This window comes from Bombina bombina, chromosome 7 (assembly GCF_027579735.1).
Source record: "Bombina bombina isolate aBomBom1 chromosome 7, aBomBom1.pri, whole genome shotgun sequence".
Taxonomy (NCBI): Eukaryota; Metazoa; Chordata; class Amphibia; order Anura; family Bombinatoridae; genus Bombina; species Bombina bombina.
This window is the reverse complement of record NC_069505.1, coordinates 623422098-623440906: the sequence shown is the minus strand read 5'-3', so window position 1 is coordinate 623440906 and position 18809 is coordinate 623422098. Positions and strand designations below refer to the sequence as shown.

General features: G+C 44.2%; 1 protein-coding gene across 1 annotated transcript in view; it reads right to left on the bottom strand.

The window, feature by feature from the left end:
* Positions 1-18809, bottom strand: part of LOC128635636 (oocyte zinc finger protein XlCOF6) — a 29965-nt gene that overhangs the window by 9365 nt on the left and 1791 nt on the right. The window contains exon 2 of the mRNA XM_053688716.1: positions 6828-6954. Coding sequence (XP_053544691.1) covers positions 6828-6954 — 127 coding nt within the window. The remainder of the gene's footprint in view (positions 1-6827; positions 6955-18809) is intronic.

Here is an 18809-nt window from a genome sequence, read left to right as displayed (position 1 = left end):
GTATTATAGTAATTGCCACCCAGCAGATCAGCCATATCCCACCAGTATTATAGTAATTGCCATCCAGCAGATTAGCCATATCCCACCAGTAGTATAGTAATTGCTATCCAGCAGATCAGCCATATCCCACCAGTATTATAGTAATTGCCATCCAGCAGATCAGCCATATCCCACCAGTATTATAGTAATTGCCATCCAGCAGATCAGCCATATCCCACCAGTATTATAGTAATTGCCATCCAGCAGATCAGCCATATCCCACCAGTATTATAGTAATTGCCATCCAGCAGATTAGCCATATCCCACCAGTATTATAGTAATTGCCATCCAGCAGATCAGCCATATCCCACCAGTAGTATAGTAATTGCTATCCAGCAGATCAGCCATATCCCACCAGTAGTATAGTAATTGCTATCCAGCAGATTAGCCATATCCCACCAGTAGTATAGTAATTGCTATCCAGCAGATCAGCCATATCCCACCAGTATTATAGTAATTGCTATCCAGCAGATCAGCCATATCCCACCAGTAGTATAGTAATTGCCATCCAGCAGATCAGCCGTATCCCACCAGTATTATAGTAATTGCCACCCAGCAGATCAGCCATATCCCACCAGTATTATAGTAATTGCCATCCAGCAGATCAGCCATATCCCACCAGTATTATAGTAATTGCCATCCAGCAGATCAGCCATATCCCACCAGTATTATAGTAATTGCCATCCAGCAGATCAGCCATATCCCACCAGTATTATAGTAATTGCCATCCAGCAGCTCAGCCATATCCCACCAATATTATAGTAATTGCCATCCAGCAGATCAGCCATATCCCACCAGTATTATAGTAATTGCCATCCAGCAGATCAGCCGTATCCCACCAGTATTATAGTAATTGCCATCCAGCAGATCAGCCGTATCCCACCAATATTATAGTAATTGCCACCCAGCAGATCAGCCATATCCCACCAGTAGTATAGTAATTGCCATCCAGCAGCTCAGCCATATCCCACCAATATTATAGTAATTGCCATCCAGCAGATCAGCCATATCCCACCAGTATTATAGTAATTGCCACCCAGCAGATCAGCCATATCCCACCAGTATTATAGTAATTGCCACCCAGCAGATCAGCCATATCCCACCAGTATTCCAGTAATTGCCATCCAGCAGATCAGCCATATCCCACCAGTATTCCAGTAATTGCCATCCAGCAGATCAGCCATATCCCACCAGTATTATAGTAATTGCCATCCAGCAGCTCAGCCATATCCCACCAGTATTATAGTAATTGCCATCCAGCAGCTCAGCCATATCCCACCAGTAGTATAGTAATTGCCATCCAGCAGATTAGCCATATCCCACCAGTAGTATAGTAATTGCCATCCAGCAGATCAGCCATATCCCACCAGTAGTATAGTAATTGCCATCCAGCAGATAAGCCATATCCCACCAGTAGTATAGTAATTGCTATCCAGCAGATCAGCCATATCCCACCAGTAGTATAGTAATTGCCATCCAGCAGATCAGCCGTATCCCACCAGTAGTATAGTAATTGCTATCCAGCAGATCAGCCATATCCCACCAATATTATAGTAATTGCCATCCAGCAGATCAGCCATATCCCACCAATATTATAGTAATTGCTATCCAGCAGATTAGCCATATCCCACCAGTAGTATAGTAATTGCTATCCAGCAGATCAGCCATATCCCACCAGTAGTATAGTAATTGCTATCCAGCAGATCAGCCATATCCCACCAGTAGTATAGTAATTGCCATCCAGCAGATCAGCCATATCCTATCAGTATTACAGTAATTGCCATCCAGCAGATCAGCCATATCCCACCAGTATTATAGTAATTGCCACCCAGCAGATCAGCCATATCCCACCAGTATTATAGTAATTGCCATCCAGCAGATCAGCCATATCCCACCAGTATTCCAGTAATTGCCATCCAGCAGATCAGCCATATCCCACCAGTATTATAGTAATTGCCACCCAGCAGATCAGCCATATCCCACCAGTATTATAGTAATTGCCATCCAGCAGATCAGCCATATCCCACCAGTATTCCAGTAATTGCCATCCAGCAGATCAGCCATATCCCACCAGTATTATAGTAATTGCCACCCAGCAGATCAGCCATATCCCACCAGTATTATAGTAATTGCCATCCAGCAGATCAGCCATATCCCACCAATATTATAGTAATTGGCAGTAACATCAGGTGTGGTTAGCTCACATCCATATTGAGAGCTTTCTTATATAAACTTCATTTATGACTCCAATGTCTGTCCATGATCATAAGTAGTTTTGAATAATTCCTAACTGGGGAGGTGACTTGGAAGTTTTGTGGTCCTTTTAAACCTAATTATTTTTTTCCCACTTTCTGCCTCTCTGTTTCCAGCTCAAAAGTAGGCACTCACCCTTCATCTGTCATTTGGAAGTATTCTCTTAGTTCTGTCATTCAATTATTTAATTAAAAAAATAATTATCAAAAATGTGTAAATATATACATAATGTAAACTTAGCTATGGTTATACTAGTTATGTACAGAGTGTGTGTGTGTGTGTATATATATATATATATATATATATATATATATATATATACATACATACATAATGTAAACTTAGCTATGGTTATACTAGTTATGTACAGAGTGTGTGTGTGTATATATATATATATATATATACATACATACATAATGTAAACTTAGCTATGGTTATACTAGTTATGTACAGAGTGTGTGTGTGTGTATATATATATATATATATATATATATATATATATATATATATGCATACATACATAATGTAAACTTAGCTATGGTTATACTAGTTATGTACAGAGTGTGTGTGTGTGTATAGCAGCAGCGGCAGTGCAGATAGCGGATCTCTGTTTTAGCTGTTACGGGATTTTAGCTAGTAATGGAGGAGCCGGTTGCTCATGCACTACATGTCTATTTTCTGCTTACGGGTTCGCCTTGATAGCAGTTTTTTTAGTGAAATCTGTATCTCTGCTATTATTTGCATAGCGCTGTGTAATATGGATCGTGTCATGCAGTGGATTTGGGTCCGTTTGTTAGTATTCCATTATATCTGTTTATGTCCGGAGACAACACGTTAGAGCTTGGTCTGTATGCCTTACGTACTATTACGGTTTACATTCGGTGATAACTGTAGATACTGATTGGAGCATGGTGACTTCATGTTGTCTAGATTTAAACACAGTTTTCAGCTCATTTAGATTTCCACTCTCCTATTGGTTGAGTTTCACCCCTATTGCATGTGATGACTCTCTTTTAATATGGCTGGATGGTGGACAATTAGTTAGGTATACTGTTTGAGGTTACGCTGGCTTTAGCAACTATGCTGTGATTCCCTATACGTCTCTACTGTATATCACTGGGTTAAGCCTGGCAGTTATTTAGTTTTTAGCAGCTAATGCGTGCTCTGCCATTAGTTTGCTGTATATTATTAACTATGCTGTGACTTGCAACTTTAAGTCACTTGTTCTGTGAATTTACATATCTCTCCTTGTCAGATTATATGGTCTGCTTGTAACACTCTATAGCAGATTTATTATAAGTGGGTTTGCCCTGTATGAGTAGTTATTGACATAGTATATATGACTCAGTACTGACTCTAGGTCATGTGGTGCCATGATTAACCACTTCCGTATTATAGATGTCTTGTCCCTATACACCTGTATGTTTGATGAAAAGGTTTATTCTGACAGATGCCAACTGGCTCTATTATGAGCTGGTGTATTCTGGCAGAGCGCTACTATTTCCGCTTGAATTCCGCAATTCTGTAATTCTAGTACTTTGACTTGATGTGTTTGTTTGGCCTCTCGATTGGATTGAGTTACAGGTTATCCATCAGTATTTTTAAATTGTATGTATGGTGCTGGGTGTTTCTGTTGTATGTCATCACTGATCATATATTGAGTGTAAGATTTTCTTCTTTTGTTCTTTTTCTAGATATGTTTTGTCTTGAAGAAGGCTCATATAGGAGCCAAACGTTGACTATGATCTTCTGTAATTAAAAATTCTGATGCCGTCAGAATAAATTTATTTATAGCTTGAAACAAATATCCTGAGAGTGCCCTTCCTTACAAATATAATACAGGGAGTGCAGAATTATTAGGCAAGTTGTATTTTTGAGGATTAATTTTATTATTGAACAACAACCATGTTCTCAATGAACCCAAAAAACTCATTAATATCAAAGTTGAATATTTTTGGAAGTAGTTTTTAGTTTGTTTTTAGTTTTAGCTATTTTAGGGGGATATCTGTGTGTGCAGGTGACTATTACTGTGCATAATTATTAGGCAACTTAACAAAAAACAAATATATACCCATTTCAATTATTTATTTTTACCAGTGAAACCAATATAACATCTCAACATTCACAAATATACATTTCTGACATTCAAAAACAAAACAAAAACAAATCAGTGACCAATATAGCCACCTTTCTTTGCAAGGACACTCAAAAGCCTGCCATCCATGGATTCTGTCAGTGTTTTGATCTGTTCACCATCAACATTGCGTGCAGCAGCAACCACAGCCTCCCAGACACTGTTCAGAGAGGTGTACTGTTTTCCCTCCTTGTAAATCTCACATTTGATGATGGACCACAGGTTCTCAATGGGGTTCAGATCAGGTGAACAAGGAGGCCATGTCATTAGATTTTCTTCTTTTATACCCTTTCTTGCCAGCCACGCTGTGGAGTACTTGGACGCGTGTGATGGAGCATTGTCCTGCATGAAAATCATGTTTTTCTTGAAGGATGCAGACTTCTTCCTGTACCACTGCTTGAAGAAGGTGTCTTCCAGAAACTGGCAGTAGGACTGGGAGTTGAGCTTGACTCCATCCTCAACCCGAAAAGGCCCCACAAGCTCATCTTTGATGATACCAGCCCAAACCAGTACTCCACCTCCACCTTGCTGGCGTCTGAGTCGGACTGGAGCTCTCTGCCCTTTACCAATCCAGCTACGGGCCCATCCATCTGGCCCATCAAGACTCACTCTCATTTCATCAGTCCATAAAACCTTAGAAAAATCAGTCTTGAGATATTTCTTGGCCCAGTCTTGACGTTTCAGCTTGTGTGTCTTGTTCAGTGGTGGTCGTCTTTCAGCCTTTCTTACCTTGGCAATGTCTCTGAGTATTGCACACCTTGTGCTTTTGGGCACTCCAGTGATGTTGCAGCTCTGAAATATGGCCAAACTGGTGGCAAGTGGCATCTTGGCAGCTGCACGCTTGACTTTTCTCAGTTCATGGGCAGTTATTTTGCGCCTTGGTTTTTCCACACGCTTCTTGCGACCCTGTTGACTATTTTGAATGAAACGCTTGATTGTTCGATGATCACGCTTCAGAAGCTTTGCAATTTTAAGAGTGCTGCATCCCTCTGCAAGATATCTCACTATTTTTTACTTTTCTGAGCCTGTCAAGTCCTTCTTTTGACCCATTTTGCCAAAGGAAAGGAAGTTGCCTAATAATTATGCACACCTGATATAGGGTGTTGATGTCATTAGACCACACCCCTTCTCATTACAGAGATGCACATCACCTAATATGCTTAATTGGTAGTAGGCTTTCGAGCCTATACAGCTTGGAGTAAGACAACATGCATAAAGAGGATGATGTGGTCAAAATACTCATTTGCCTAATAATTCTGCACTCCCTGTATATAAATATATATATTCAAGAAAGGTAACAAAGTGGGAAGCAATTGCTAGATATGGAGCTCAATCAGAAAAAAATAAAAAAAATAAAAAAAAAAATATATATATATATATATATATATATATATATATATATATATATATATATATATATATATATATACACATACATAAACAAACACCAATGTTATAATTTTTCACATGAAAATTAAGTTCAGCATGTGGTGCAGACCTTTAGAAAATCTATATCAAGAAAAATATAAGAGAGACATGGAAATAAAAAATAATTATTTCCAAAAAGACAGGGACTTCAGCACTCTTCTCAAAATAGAACTGTTCCAAATTGCAAGTAAAAAATAGCACTTTATTGACATATGCACCCAAACAACGTGTTACAGTATATCTCCCTTTGAGGAAGATATGCAAATGAGGTATTATCAATTATACTATAGGCTTGATATTTGATTGCTATACATAATATACCTAAAATATAGCAAAAAATACAGAAAAGACTGACCGGTCAGAGTGTACCCCAGTGCCTAAGTGATAAGCTAATATATAGTTAGCAAAGTATGTTCAGAATAACCACTCCCAAATTCACACTATTTCTTCACCAAACATGTGAAGATAAATCTTGTGCAGGATAAAAAATGCTATATTTTAGGTATATTATGTATAGCAATCAAATATCAAGCCTATAGTATAATTGATAATACCTCATTTGCATATCTTCCTCAAAGGGAGATATGCACCCAAACAACGTGTTACAGTATATGTCAATAAAGTGCTATTTTTTACTTGCAATTTGGAGCAATCCTATTTTGAGAAGAGTGCTGAAGTCCCTGTCTTTTTGGAAATAATTATATTTTATTTCCATGTCTCTCTTATATATATATATATATACATATATATACACATACACACACACACACATATATATACACATACACACACTCTATAGAGTTTTTTAAGTTTTTTTTTTTTTTACAAATTTTGTTAGTGGTCCACGGGATTCAAAATTGTGTGTTTAGTGGTCCTTGAGGTCCGAAAGGTTGGCAACCCCTGTTATAGTGAATATCCCCTGAGGTGCAGTATCTGAGTGTACAGATATTTATTTATAAAAAGTCACCCTTACCTAGGGACTTAAGGATCTGATAATTCTCCATCATCACGTCCTTATACAGCTGCTTCTGATCAGCATTTAAATAGTCCCATTCGTCTTTAGTAAAGTAAACTGCAACCTCGTTAAATGGTGATCGATCCTTAGAACAAGAATAAAAAAATGATAGAGAGCACATAAAAATAACATGGGTTTATATGAACAGTAATAGCTTGTAACATGAATGTACAGCTCCTCTTACTGGTAGACTTTGGCTTACCTTGGCACTACAGATGTTTCAGCACTACATTTCCCATGATGCTTTGGCATTCTGTAGTCCAGTCAACCATCATGGGAAATGTAGTTCTGAAACATCTGAAGTGTCCAGCTTAGCCATCACTGTCCTAGATAGATTCAACTTGATTTAATTTGTTTTCAAGTTCTAAAATTAGATTTGCTTCAAACTTCACAAACACAACTCCTGCTACATGTCTGTCCATAATCAGTTTAAGTAGATAAGATACTGCAGAACAAAGCAACCCCCCCCCCCAACATAATGACAATGGTAGCCTCGCCTACTCAAATAAAAAAAACTAACTGGATTGGCTCCTCCAAGTGGTGATGTGGGGCATTTGGCCATTAAAGGGATATTAAACCAATTTTTTTTTCTTTCATGATTGAGATAGAGAGGCAATTTTAAGCAACTTTCTAATTTACTCCTGTTATCAATTTTTCTTCATTCTCTTGATATCTTTATTTGAAAAGTAAGAACGTAAGCTTAGGAGACGGACCATTTTTGGTTCAGAACCTTGGTAGCGCTTGCTGATTGGTGGCTATATTTAGACACCAATCAGAAAGTGCTACCCAGTTTCTGAACCAAAAATGGGCCGGCTCCTCTGTTTACATTCCTGCTTTTTCCAATAAAGATACCAAGAGAACAGAAAAAAAATTATAATAGGAGTTAATAAGAAAGTTGCTGAATCATGAAAGTTTAATTTTGGCTAGACTGTCCCTTTAAGGGATTAGACATTTATGTAAATAGGAGACAACTATATAACATGAAATACACAGTTTAAATAAACTCTAAGATAGATAAAATGATACAGACTTAAGACATGCAGATAGAAAGAGTTATACCCCCAGTTCTGACCCATTGCAGTTAGTATTGAAATAAAGAAACAAACAAATCCATACTGAAGTAATGAAATGACCCATATGGATAAGTTTTATGGTTTATGGTGCATGACAATGGAGGGAAGGGAGTTCCCAGGATTCCATACAATTTCCCATCATTATACAGTCATGTGACCTTATCCGGAGTGAAGCACTCAGTATTGTCATACTGTTGTAATATTTGTATTTAAATATATCAAAATTCCAGTATGCAAGCTAAATATACAATATAACAGGGAAATCTTTGTGTTCACTTGAATTGGATAAACAGGACATGTTGTAACAGAAAGACTACGCACACAGAGAGGGGGTCTGTACAGCTACACAGAAGCAAAATATACTCAACCAAAATCATAGCAAGTGACTGAATAAAAGGGTCATTGTAGATGAAAAATTACATGCACTAATATGAGTATGTAATTCTGAGACAAGTGACCCTGCACCCTTATGTGTTAACCATCATAAAGAGGTTAAACACACAGTACAAGTACCGCATGGGACTCGCAGAGCACTGCTGACCCTGTGAGGAAACCACTACAGACCAATCAGCAGAGCCAGTTACACAGCTGAGTCATGCAAACTAGCGTTGCGGATTGATTCAGCAACAGTTTCTACTTAGGACTAGCAGTGCTCTGCGGGTCCCGACCGGTACTTCTACTAAGTGTTTATTATCTCCTTTAACCTTGAGGTAACAGAGAGGCTCTGTCAAGCCTGAAACGCTAAGACACCAAAGCTGCATCCGCAGCTTAATAAGTGGAGCCCCTAAATAGGACTTGATATGAGAACAAACACGGTGTAAAACCATCTGAATGAACTGCAATCTATGTCCTTCAAAAGAAACTTAAAGGAACATAAAACCCAATTTTTTTTTCTTTCATGATTTAGATAGAGCATGCAATTTTAAACAACTTTCTAATTTGCTTCTATTATCTAATTTGCTTCATTCTCTTGATATACTTTGCGGAAAAGCATATCTAGATAGGCTTAGTAGCTGCTGATTGTTGGCTGCACATATATGCCTTCTGTGATTGGCTCACTCATGTGCAATGCTTCTTTAACAAAGGATATATAAAGTATGAAGCAAATTAGATAATAGATGCGAATTGGGATGTTGTTTAAAATTGTATTCTCTATATGAATCATTAATGAAACATTTTGGGTTTAATGTCCCTTTAACCTGACACCTGAAAGAAACGTTTCTACAGGAGCAGCTTGGTCAGGCTAGATAACTGAATCCAAATCTTGTAGGTTTTCTACATATAGTTATATGTGAATACCATTAGTTACAAACGTGTAACTAGTGTCTTTAGCAGCGGTTACGCTAAGCAAGATGTCGGAGCCCTTGAACCTTAGTGCAACCTACATGTCTATCATTAAAAGCAGGTGGTGTAATTATTAGCCAATCGTGTATGGCTATATCAGCGTAACCATCTGCATTCCAACACGAGCACAGTACAAGATACATCTGACCATCACTCCCAGTAAATATGACAGTGTTCATGATGAATCTGTCCACTGGGGACACCAGAGTGTGTTAAACTGTCACATCCTGCAACATACATTGGTGCTGGTGTCACTGGTAGGTGTGAGATACAGCTATGGCCTTGGTCTAACAGCTGACTCACCTGACCTATACATCACTACATCTGCAGCTGGTGCTAGTGTCACTGGTAGGTGTGAGATACAGCTCTGGCCTTGGTCTAACAGCTGACTCACCTGACCTATACATCACTACATCTGCAGCTGGTGCTAGTGTCACTGGTAGGTGTGAGATACAGCTATGGCCTTGGTCTAGCAGCTGACTCACCTGACCTATACATCACTACATCTGCAGCTGGTGCTAGTGTCACTGATAGGTGTGAGATACAGCTATGGCCTTGGTCTAACAGCTGACTCACCTGACCTATACATCACTACATCTGCAGCTGGTGCTAGTGTCACTGATAGGTGTGAGATACAGCTCTGGCCTTGGTCTAGCAGCTGACTCACCTGACCTATACATTACTACATCTGCAGCTGGTGCTAGTGTCACTGATAGGTGTGAGATACAGCTCTGGCCTTGGTCTAGCAGCTGACTCACCTGACCTATACATCACTACATCTGCAGCTGGTGCTAATGTCACTGGTAGGTGTGAGGTCCAGCTCTGGCCTTGGTCTAACAGCTGACTCACCTGACCTATACATCACTACATCTGCAGCTGGTGCTAGTGTCACTGATAGGTGTGAGATACAGCTCTGGCCTTGGTCTAGCAGCTGACTCACCTGACCTATACATCACTACATCTGCAGCTGGTGCTAATGTCACTGGTAGGTGTGAGATACAGCTCTGGCCTTGGTCTAACAGCTGACTCACCTGACCTATACATCACTACATCTGCAGCTGGTGCTAGTGTCACTGATAGGTGTGAGATACAGCTCTGGCCTTGGTCTAACAGCTGACTCACCTGACCTATACATCACTACATCTGCAGCTGGTGCTAGTGTCACTGGTAGGTGTGAGATACAGCTCTGGCCTTGGTCTAGCAGCTGACTCACCTGACCTATACATCACTACATCTGCAGCTGGTGCTAGTGTCACTGGTAGGTGTGAGATACAGCTCTGGCCTTGGTCTAACAGCTGACTCACCTGACCTATACATCACTACATCTGCAGCTGGTGCTAGTGTCACTGGTAGGTGTGAGATACAGCTCTGGCCTTGGTCTAACAGCTGACTCACCTGACCTATACATCACTACATCTGCAGCTGGTGCTGGTGTTACCGGTAGGTGTGAGATACAGCTCTGGCCTTGGTCTAGCAGCTGACTCACCTGACCTATACATCACTACATCTGCAGCTGGTGCTAGTGTCATGTGTGAGATAAAGTTCTGGCCTTGGTCTAACAGCTGACTCACCTGACCTATACATCACTACATCTGCAGCTGGTGCTAGTGTCACTGGTAGGTGTGAGATACAGCTCTGGCCTTGGTCTAACAGCTGAGTCACCTGACCTATACATCAATACATCTGCAGCTGGTGCTAGTGTCACTGGTAGGTGTGAGATACAGCTCTGGCCTTGGTCTAACAGCTGACTCACCTGACCTATACATCACTACATCTGCAGCTGGTGCTAGTGTCACTGGTAGGTGTGAGGTACAGCTCTGGCCTTGGTCTAACAGCTGACTCACCTGACCTATACATCACTACATCTGCAGCTGGTGCTAGTGTCACTGATATGTGTGAGATACAGCTCTGGCCTTGGTCTAACAGCTGACTCACCTGACCTATACATCACTACATCTGCAGCTGGTGCTAGTGTCACTGGTAGGTGTGAGATACAGCTCTGGCCTTGGTCTAACAGCTGACTCACCTGACCTATACATCACTACATCTGCAGCTGGTGCTAATGTCACTGGTAGGTGTGAGATACAGCCCTGGCCTTGGTCTAACAGCTGACTCACCTGACCTATACATCACTACATCTGCAGCTGGTGCTAATGTCACTGGTAGGTGTGAGATACAGCTCTGGCCTTGGTCTAACAGCTGACTCACCTGACCTATACATCACTACATCTGCAGCTGGTGCTAGTGTCACTGGTAGGTGTGAGATACAGCTCTGGCCTTGGTCTAACAGCTGACTCACCTGACCTATACATCACTACATCTGCAGCTGGTGCTAATGTCACTGGTAGGTGTGAGATACAGCTCTGGCCTTGGTCTAACAGCTGACTCACCTGACCTATACATCACTACATCTGCAGCTGGTGCTAGTGTCACTGGTAGGTGTGAGATACAGCCCTGGCCTTCGTCTAGCAGCTGACTCACCTGACCTATACATCACTACATCTGCAGCTGGTGCTAGTGTCACTGGTAGGTGTGAGGTCCAGCTCTGGCCTTGGTCTAACAGCTGACTCACCTGACCTATACATCACTACATCTGCAGCTGGTGCTAGTGTCACTGGTAGGTGTGAGATACAGCTCTGGCCTTAGTCTAGCAGCTGACTCACCTGACCTATACATCACTACATCTGCAGCTGGTGCTAGTGTCACTGGTAGGTGTGAGATACAGCCCTGGCCTTGGTCTAACAGCTGACTCACCTGACCTATACATCACTACATCTGCAGCTGGTGCTAGTGTCACTGGTAGGTGTGAGATACAGCTCTGGCCTTGGTCTAACAGCTGACTCACCTGACCTATACATCACTACATCTGCAGCTGGTGCTAGTGTCACTGGTAGGTGTGAGATACAGCCCTGGCCTTCGTCTAGCAGCTGACTCACCTGACCTATATATCACTACATCTGCAGCTGGTGCTAGTGTCACTGGTAGGTGTGAGGTCCAGCTCTGGCCTTGGTCTAACAGCTGACTCACCTGACCTATACATCACTACATCTGCAGCTGGTGCTAGTGTCACTGGTAGGTGTGAGATACAGCTCTGGCCTTGGTCTAACAGCTGACTCACCTGACCTATACATCACTACATCTGCAGCTGGTGCTAGTGTCACTGGTAGGTGTGAGATACAGCTCTGGCCTTGGTCTAGCAGCTGACTCACCTGACCTATACATCACTACATCTGCAGCTGGTGCTAGTGTCACTGGTAGGTGTGAGATACAGCTCTGGCCTTGGTCTAGCAGCTGACTCACCTGACCTATACATCACTACATCTGCAGCTGGTGCTAGTGTCACTGGTAGGTGTGAGATACAGCTCTGGCCTTGGTCTAGCAGCTGACTCACCTGACCTATACATCACTACATCTGAAGCTGGTGCTAATGTCACTGGTAGGTGTGAGATACAATTCTGGCCTTTGTCTAACAGCTGACTCACCTGACCTATACATCACTACATCTGCAGCTGGTGCTAGTGTCACTGGTAGGTGTGAGATACAGCTCTGGCCTTGGTCTAACAGCTGACTCACCTGACCTATACATCACTACATCTGCAGATGGTGCTAGTGTCACTGGTAGGTGTGAGGTACAGCTCTGGCCTTGGTCTAGAAGCTGACTCACCTGACCTATACATCACTACATCTGCAGCTGGTGCTAGTGTCACTGGTAGGTGTGAGATACAGCTCTGGCCTTGGTCTAACAGCTGACTCACCTGACCTATACATCACTACATCTGCAGCTGGTGCTAGTGTCACTGGTAGGTGTGAGGTACAGCTCTGGCCTTGGTCTAACAGCTGACTCACCTGACCTATACATCACTACATCTGCAGCTGGTGCTAGTGTCACTGGTAGGTGTGAGATACAGCTCTGGCCTTGGTCTAACAGCTGAGTCACCTGACCTATACATCAATACATCTGCAGCTGGTGCTAGTGTCACTGGTAGGTGTGAGATACAGCTATGGCCTTGGTCTAACAGCTGACTCACCTGACCTATATATCACTACATCTGCAGCTGGTGCTAGTGTCACTGGTAGGTGTGAGATACAGCTCTGGCCTTGGTCTAACAGCTGACTCACCTGACCTATACATCACTACATCTGCAGCTGGTGCTAGTGTCACTGGTAGGTGTGAGGTACAGCTCTGGCCTTGGTCTAACAGCTGACTCACCTGACCTATACATCACTACATCTGCAGCTGGTGCTAGTGTCACTGGTAGGTGTGAGGTACAGCTCTGGCCTTGGTCTAACAGCTGACTCACCTGACCTATACATCACTACATCTGCAGCTGGTGCTGGTGTCACTGGTAGGTGTGAGATACAGCTATGGCTTTGGTCTAACAGCTGACTCACCTGACCTATACATCACTACATCTGCAGCTGGTGCTAGTGTCACTGGTAGGTGTGAGGTCCAGCTCTGGCCTTGGTCTAACAGCTGACTCACCTGACCTATACATCACTACATCTGCAGCTGGTGCTAGTGTCACTGGTAGGTGTGAGATACAGCTCTGGCCTTAGTCTAGCAGCTGACTCACCTGACCTATACATCACTACATCTGCAGCTGGTGCTAGTGTCACTGGTAGGTGTGAGATACAGCCCTGGCCTTGGTCTAACAGCTGACTCACCTGACCTATACATCACTACATCTGCAGCTGGTGCTAGTGTCACTGGTAGGTGTGAGATACAGCCCTGGCCTTCGTCTAACAGCTGACTCACCTGACCTATACATCACTACATCTGCAGCTGGTGCTAGTGTCCCTGGTAGGTGTGAGGTCCAGCTCTGGCCTTGGTCTAACAGCTGACTCACCTTACCTATACATCACTACATCTGCAGCTGGTGCTAGTGTCACTGATAGGTGTGAGATACAGCTCTGGCCTTGGTCTAACAGCTGACTCACCTGACCTATACATCACTACATCTGCAGCTGGTGCTAGTGTCACTGGTAGGTGTGAGATACAGCTCTGGCCTTAGTCTAGCAGCTGACTCACCTGACCTATACATCACTACATCTGCAGCTGGTGCTAGTGTCACTGGTAGGTGTGAGATACAGCTCTGGCCTTGGTCTAGAAGCTGACACACCTGACCTATACATCACTACATCTGCAGCTGGTGCTAATGTCACTGGTAGGTGTGAGATACAGCTCTGGCCTTGGTCTAACAGCTGACTCACCTGACCTATACATCACTACATCTGCAGCTGGTGCTAGTGTCACTGGTAGGTGTGAGATACAGCTCTGGCCTTGGTCTAGCAGCTGACTCACCTGACCTATACATCACTACATCTGCAGCTGGTGCTAGTGTCACTGGTAGGTGTGAGATACAGCTCTGGCCTTGGTCTAACAGCTGACTCACCTGACCTATACATCACTACATCTGCAGCTGGTGCTAGTGTCACTGGTAGGTGTGAGATACAGCTCTGGTCTTGGTCTAGAAGCTGACTCACCTGACCTATACATCACTACATCTGCAGCTGGTGCTAATGTCACTGGTAGGTGTGAGATACAGCTCTGGCCTTGGTCTAACAGCTGACTCACCTGACCTATACATCACTACATCTGCAGCTGGTGCTAGTGTTACCGGTAGGTGTGAGATACAGCTATGGCCTTGGTCTAGCAGCTGACTCACCTGACCTATACATCACTACATCTGCAGCTGGTGTCACTGGTAGGTGTGAGATACAGCTCTGGCCTTGGTCTAGCAGCTGACTCACCTGACTTATACATCACTACATCTGCAGCTGGTGCTAGTGTCACTGGTAGGTGTGAGATACAGCTCTGGCCTTGGTCTAGCAGCTGACTCACCTGACCTATACATCACTACATCTGCAGCTGGTGCTAGTGTCATGTGTGAGATAAAGTTCTGGCCTTGGTCTAACAGCTGACTCACCTGACCTATACATCACTACATCTGCAGCTGGTGCTAGTGTCACTGGTAGGTGTGAGATACAGCTCTGGCCTTGGTCTAGCAGCTGACTCACCTGACCTATACATCACTACATCTGAAGCTGGTGCTAATGTCACTGGTAGGTGTGAGGTCCAGCTCTGGCCTTGGTCTAACAGCTGACTCACCTGACTTATACATCACTACATCTGCAGCTGGTGCTAGTGTCACTGGTAGGTGTGAGATACAGCTCTGGCCTTGGTCTAACAGCTGACTCACCTGACCTATACATCACTACATCTGCAGCTGGTGTCACTGGTAGGTGTGAGATACAGCTCTGGCCTTGGTCTAGCAGCTGACTCACCTGACTTATACATCACTACATCTGCAGCTGGTGTCACTGGTAGGTGTGAGATATAGCTCTGGTCTTGGTCTAACAGCTGACTCACCTGACCTATACATCACTACATCTGCAGCTGGTGCTAGTGTCACTGGTAGGTGTGAGATACAGCTCTGGCCTTGGTCTAACAGCTGACTCACCTGACCTATACATCACTACATCTGCAGCTGGTGCTAGTGTCACTGGTAGGTGTGAGATACAGCTCTGGCCTTGGTCTAACAGCTGACTCACCTGACCTATACATCACTACATCTGCAGCTGGTGTCACTGGTAGGTGTGAGATATAGCTCTGGTCTTGGTCTAACAGCTGACTCACCTGACCTATACATCACTACATCTGCAGCTGGTGCTAGTGTCACTGGTAGGTGTGAGATACAGCTCTGGCCTTGGTCTAGCAGCTGACTCACCTGACCTATACATCACTACATCTGCAGCTGGTGCTGGTGTTACCGGTAGGTGTGAGATACAGCTCTGGCCTTGGTCTAGCAGCTGACTCACCTGACCTATACATCACTACATCTGCAGCTGGTGCTAGTGTCATGTGTGAGATAAAGTTCTGGCCTTGGTCTAACAGCTGACTCACCTGACCTATACATCACTACATCTGCAGCTGGTGCTAGTGTCACTGGTAGGTGTGAGATACAGCTCTGGCCTTGGTCTAACAGCTGACTCACCTGACCTATACATCACTACATTTGCAGCTAGTGCTAATGTCACTGATATGTGTGAGATACAGCTCTGGCCTTGGTCTAGCAGCCGACTCACCTGACCTATACATCACTAGATCTGCAGCTGGTGCTAGTGTCACTGGTAGGTGTGAGATACAGCTCTGGCCTTGGTCTAACAGCTGACTCACCTGACCTATACATCACTACATCTGCAGCTGGTGCTAGTGTCACTGGTAGGTGTGAGATACAGCTCTGGCCTTGGTCTAACAGCTGACTCACCTGACCTATACATCACTACATCTGCAGCTGGTGCTAATGTCACTGATATGTGTGAGATACAGCTCTGGCCTTGGTCTAACAGCTGACTCACCTGACCTATACATCACTACATCTGCAGCTGGTGCTAATGTCACTGATATGTGTGAGATACAGCTCTGGCCTTGGTCTAGCAGCCGACTCACCTGACCTATACATCACTACATCTGCAGCTGGTGCTAGTGTCACTGGTAGGTGTGAGATACAGCTCTGGCCTTGGTCTAACAGCTGACTCACCTGACCTATACATCACTACATCTGCAGCTGGTGCTAGTGTCACTGGTAGGTGTGAGATACAGCCCTGGCCTTGGTCTAACAGCTGACTCACCTGACCTATACATCACTACATCTGCAGCTGGTGCTAGTGTCACTGGTAGGTGTGAGGTCCAGCTCTGGCCTTGGTCTAACAGCTGACTCACCTGACCTATACATCACTACATCTGCAGCTGGTGCTAGTGTCACTGGTAGGTGTGAGATACAGCTCTGGCCTTGGTCTAACAGCTGACTCACCTGACCTATACATCACTACATCTGCAGCTGGTGTCACTGGTAGGTGTGAGATACAGCTCTGGCCTTGGTCTAACAGCTGACTCACCTGACCTATACATCACTACATCTGCAGCTGGTGTCACTGGTAGGTGTGAGATACAGCTCTGGCCTTGGTCTAACAGCTGACTCACCTGACCTATACATCACTACATCTGCAGCTGGTGCTAGTGTCACTGGTAGGTGTGAGATACAGCTCTGGCCTTGGTCTAACAGCTGACTCACCTGACCTATACATCACTACATCTGCAGCTGGTGTCACTGGTAGGTGTGAGATACAGCTCTGGCCTTGGTCTAACAGCTGACTCACCTGACCTATACATCACTACATCTGCAGCTGGTGCTAGTGTTACTGGTAGGTGTGAGATACAGCTCTGGCCTTGGTCTAGCAGCTGACTCACCTGACCTATACATCACTACATCTGCAGATGGTGCTAGTGTCACTGGTAGGTGTGAGATACAGCTCTGGCCTTGGTCTAACAGCTGACTCACCTGACCTATACATCACTACATCTGCAGCTGGTGCTAGTGTCACTGGTAGGTGTGAGGTACAGCTCTGGCCTTGGTCTAACAGCTGACTCACCTGACCTATACATCACTACATCTGCAGATGGTGCTAGTGTCACTGGTAGGTGTGAGATACAGCTCTGGCCTTGGTCTAACAGCTGACTCACCTGACCTATACATCACTACATCTGCAGCTGGTGCTAGTGTCACTGGTAGGTGTGAGGTACAGCTCTGGCCTTGGTCTAACAGCTGACTCACCTGACCTATACATCACTACATCTGCAGCTGGTGCTAGTGTCACTGGTAGGTGTGAGATACAGCTCTGGCCTTGGTCTAGCAGCTGACTCACCTGACCTATACATCACTACATCTGCAGCTGGTGCTAGTGTCACTGGTAGGTGTGAGATACAGCTCTGGCCTTGGTCTAGCAGCTGACTCACCTGACCTATACATCACTACATCTGCAGCTGGTGCTAGTGTCACTGGTAGGTGTGAGGTACAGCTCTGGCCTTGGTCTAGCAGCCGACTCACCTGACCTATACATCACTACATCTGCAGCTGGTGCTAGTGTCACTGGTAGGTGTGAGATACAGCTCTGGCCTTGGTCTAGCAGCTGACTCACCTGACCTATACATCACTACATCTGCAGCTGGTGCTAGTGTCACTGGTGGGTGTGAGATACAGCTCTGGCCTTGGTCTAACAGCTGACTCACCTGACCTATACATCACTACATCTGCAGCTGGTGTCACTGGTAGGTGTGAGATACAGCTCTGGCCTTGGTCTAACAGCTGACTCACCTGACCTATACATCACTACATCTGCAGCTGGTGTCACTGGTAGGTGTGAGATACAGCTCTGGCCTTGGTCTAACAGCTGACTCACTTGACCTATACATCACTACATTTGCAGCTGGTGCTAGTGTCACTGGTAGGTGTGAGATAAAGCTCTGGCCTTGGTCTAACAGCTGACTCACTTGACCTATACATCACTACATTTGCAGCTGGTGCTAGTGTCACTGGTAGGTGTGAGATACAGCTCTGCCCTTGGTCTAACAGCTGACTCACCTGACCTATACATCACTACATCTGCAGCTGGTGCTAGTGTCACTGGTAGGTGTGAGATACAGCTCTGGCCTTGGTCTAACAGCTGACTCACCTGACCTATA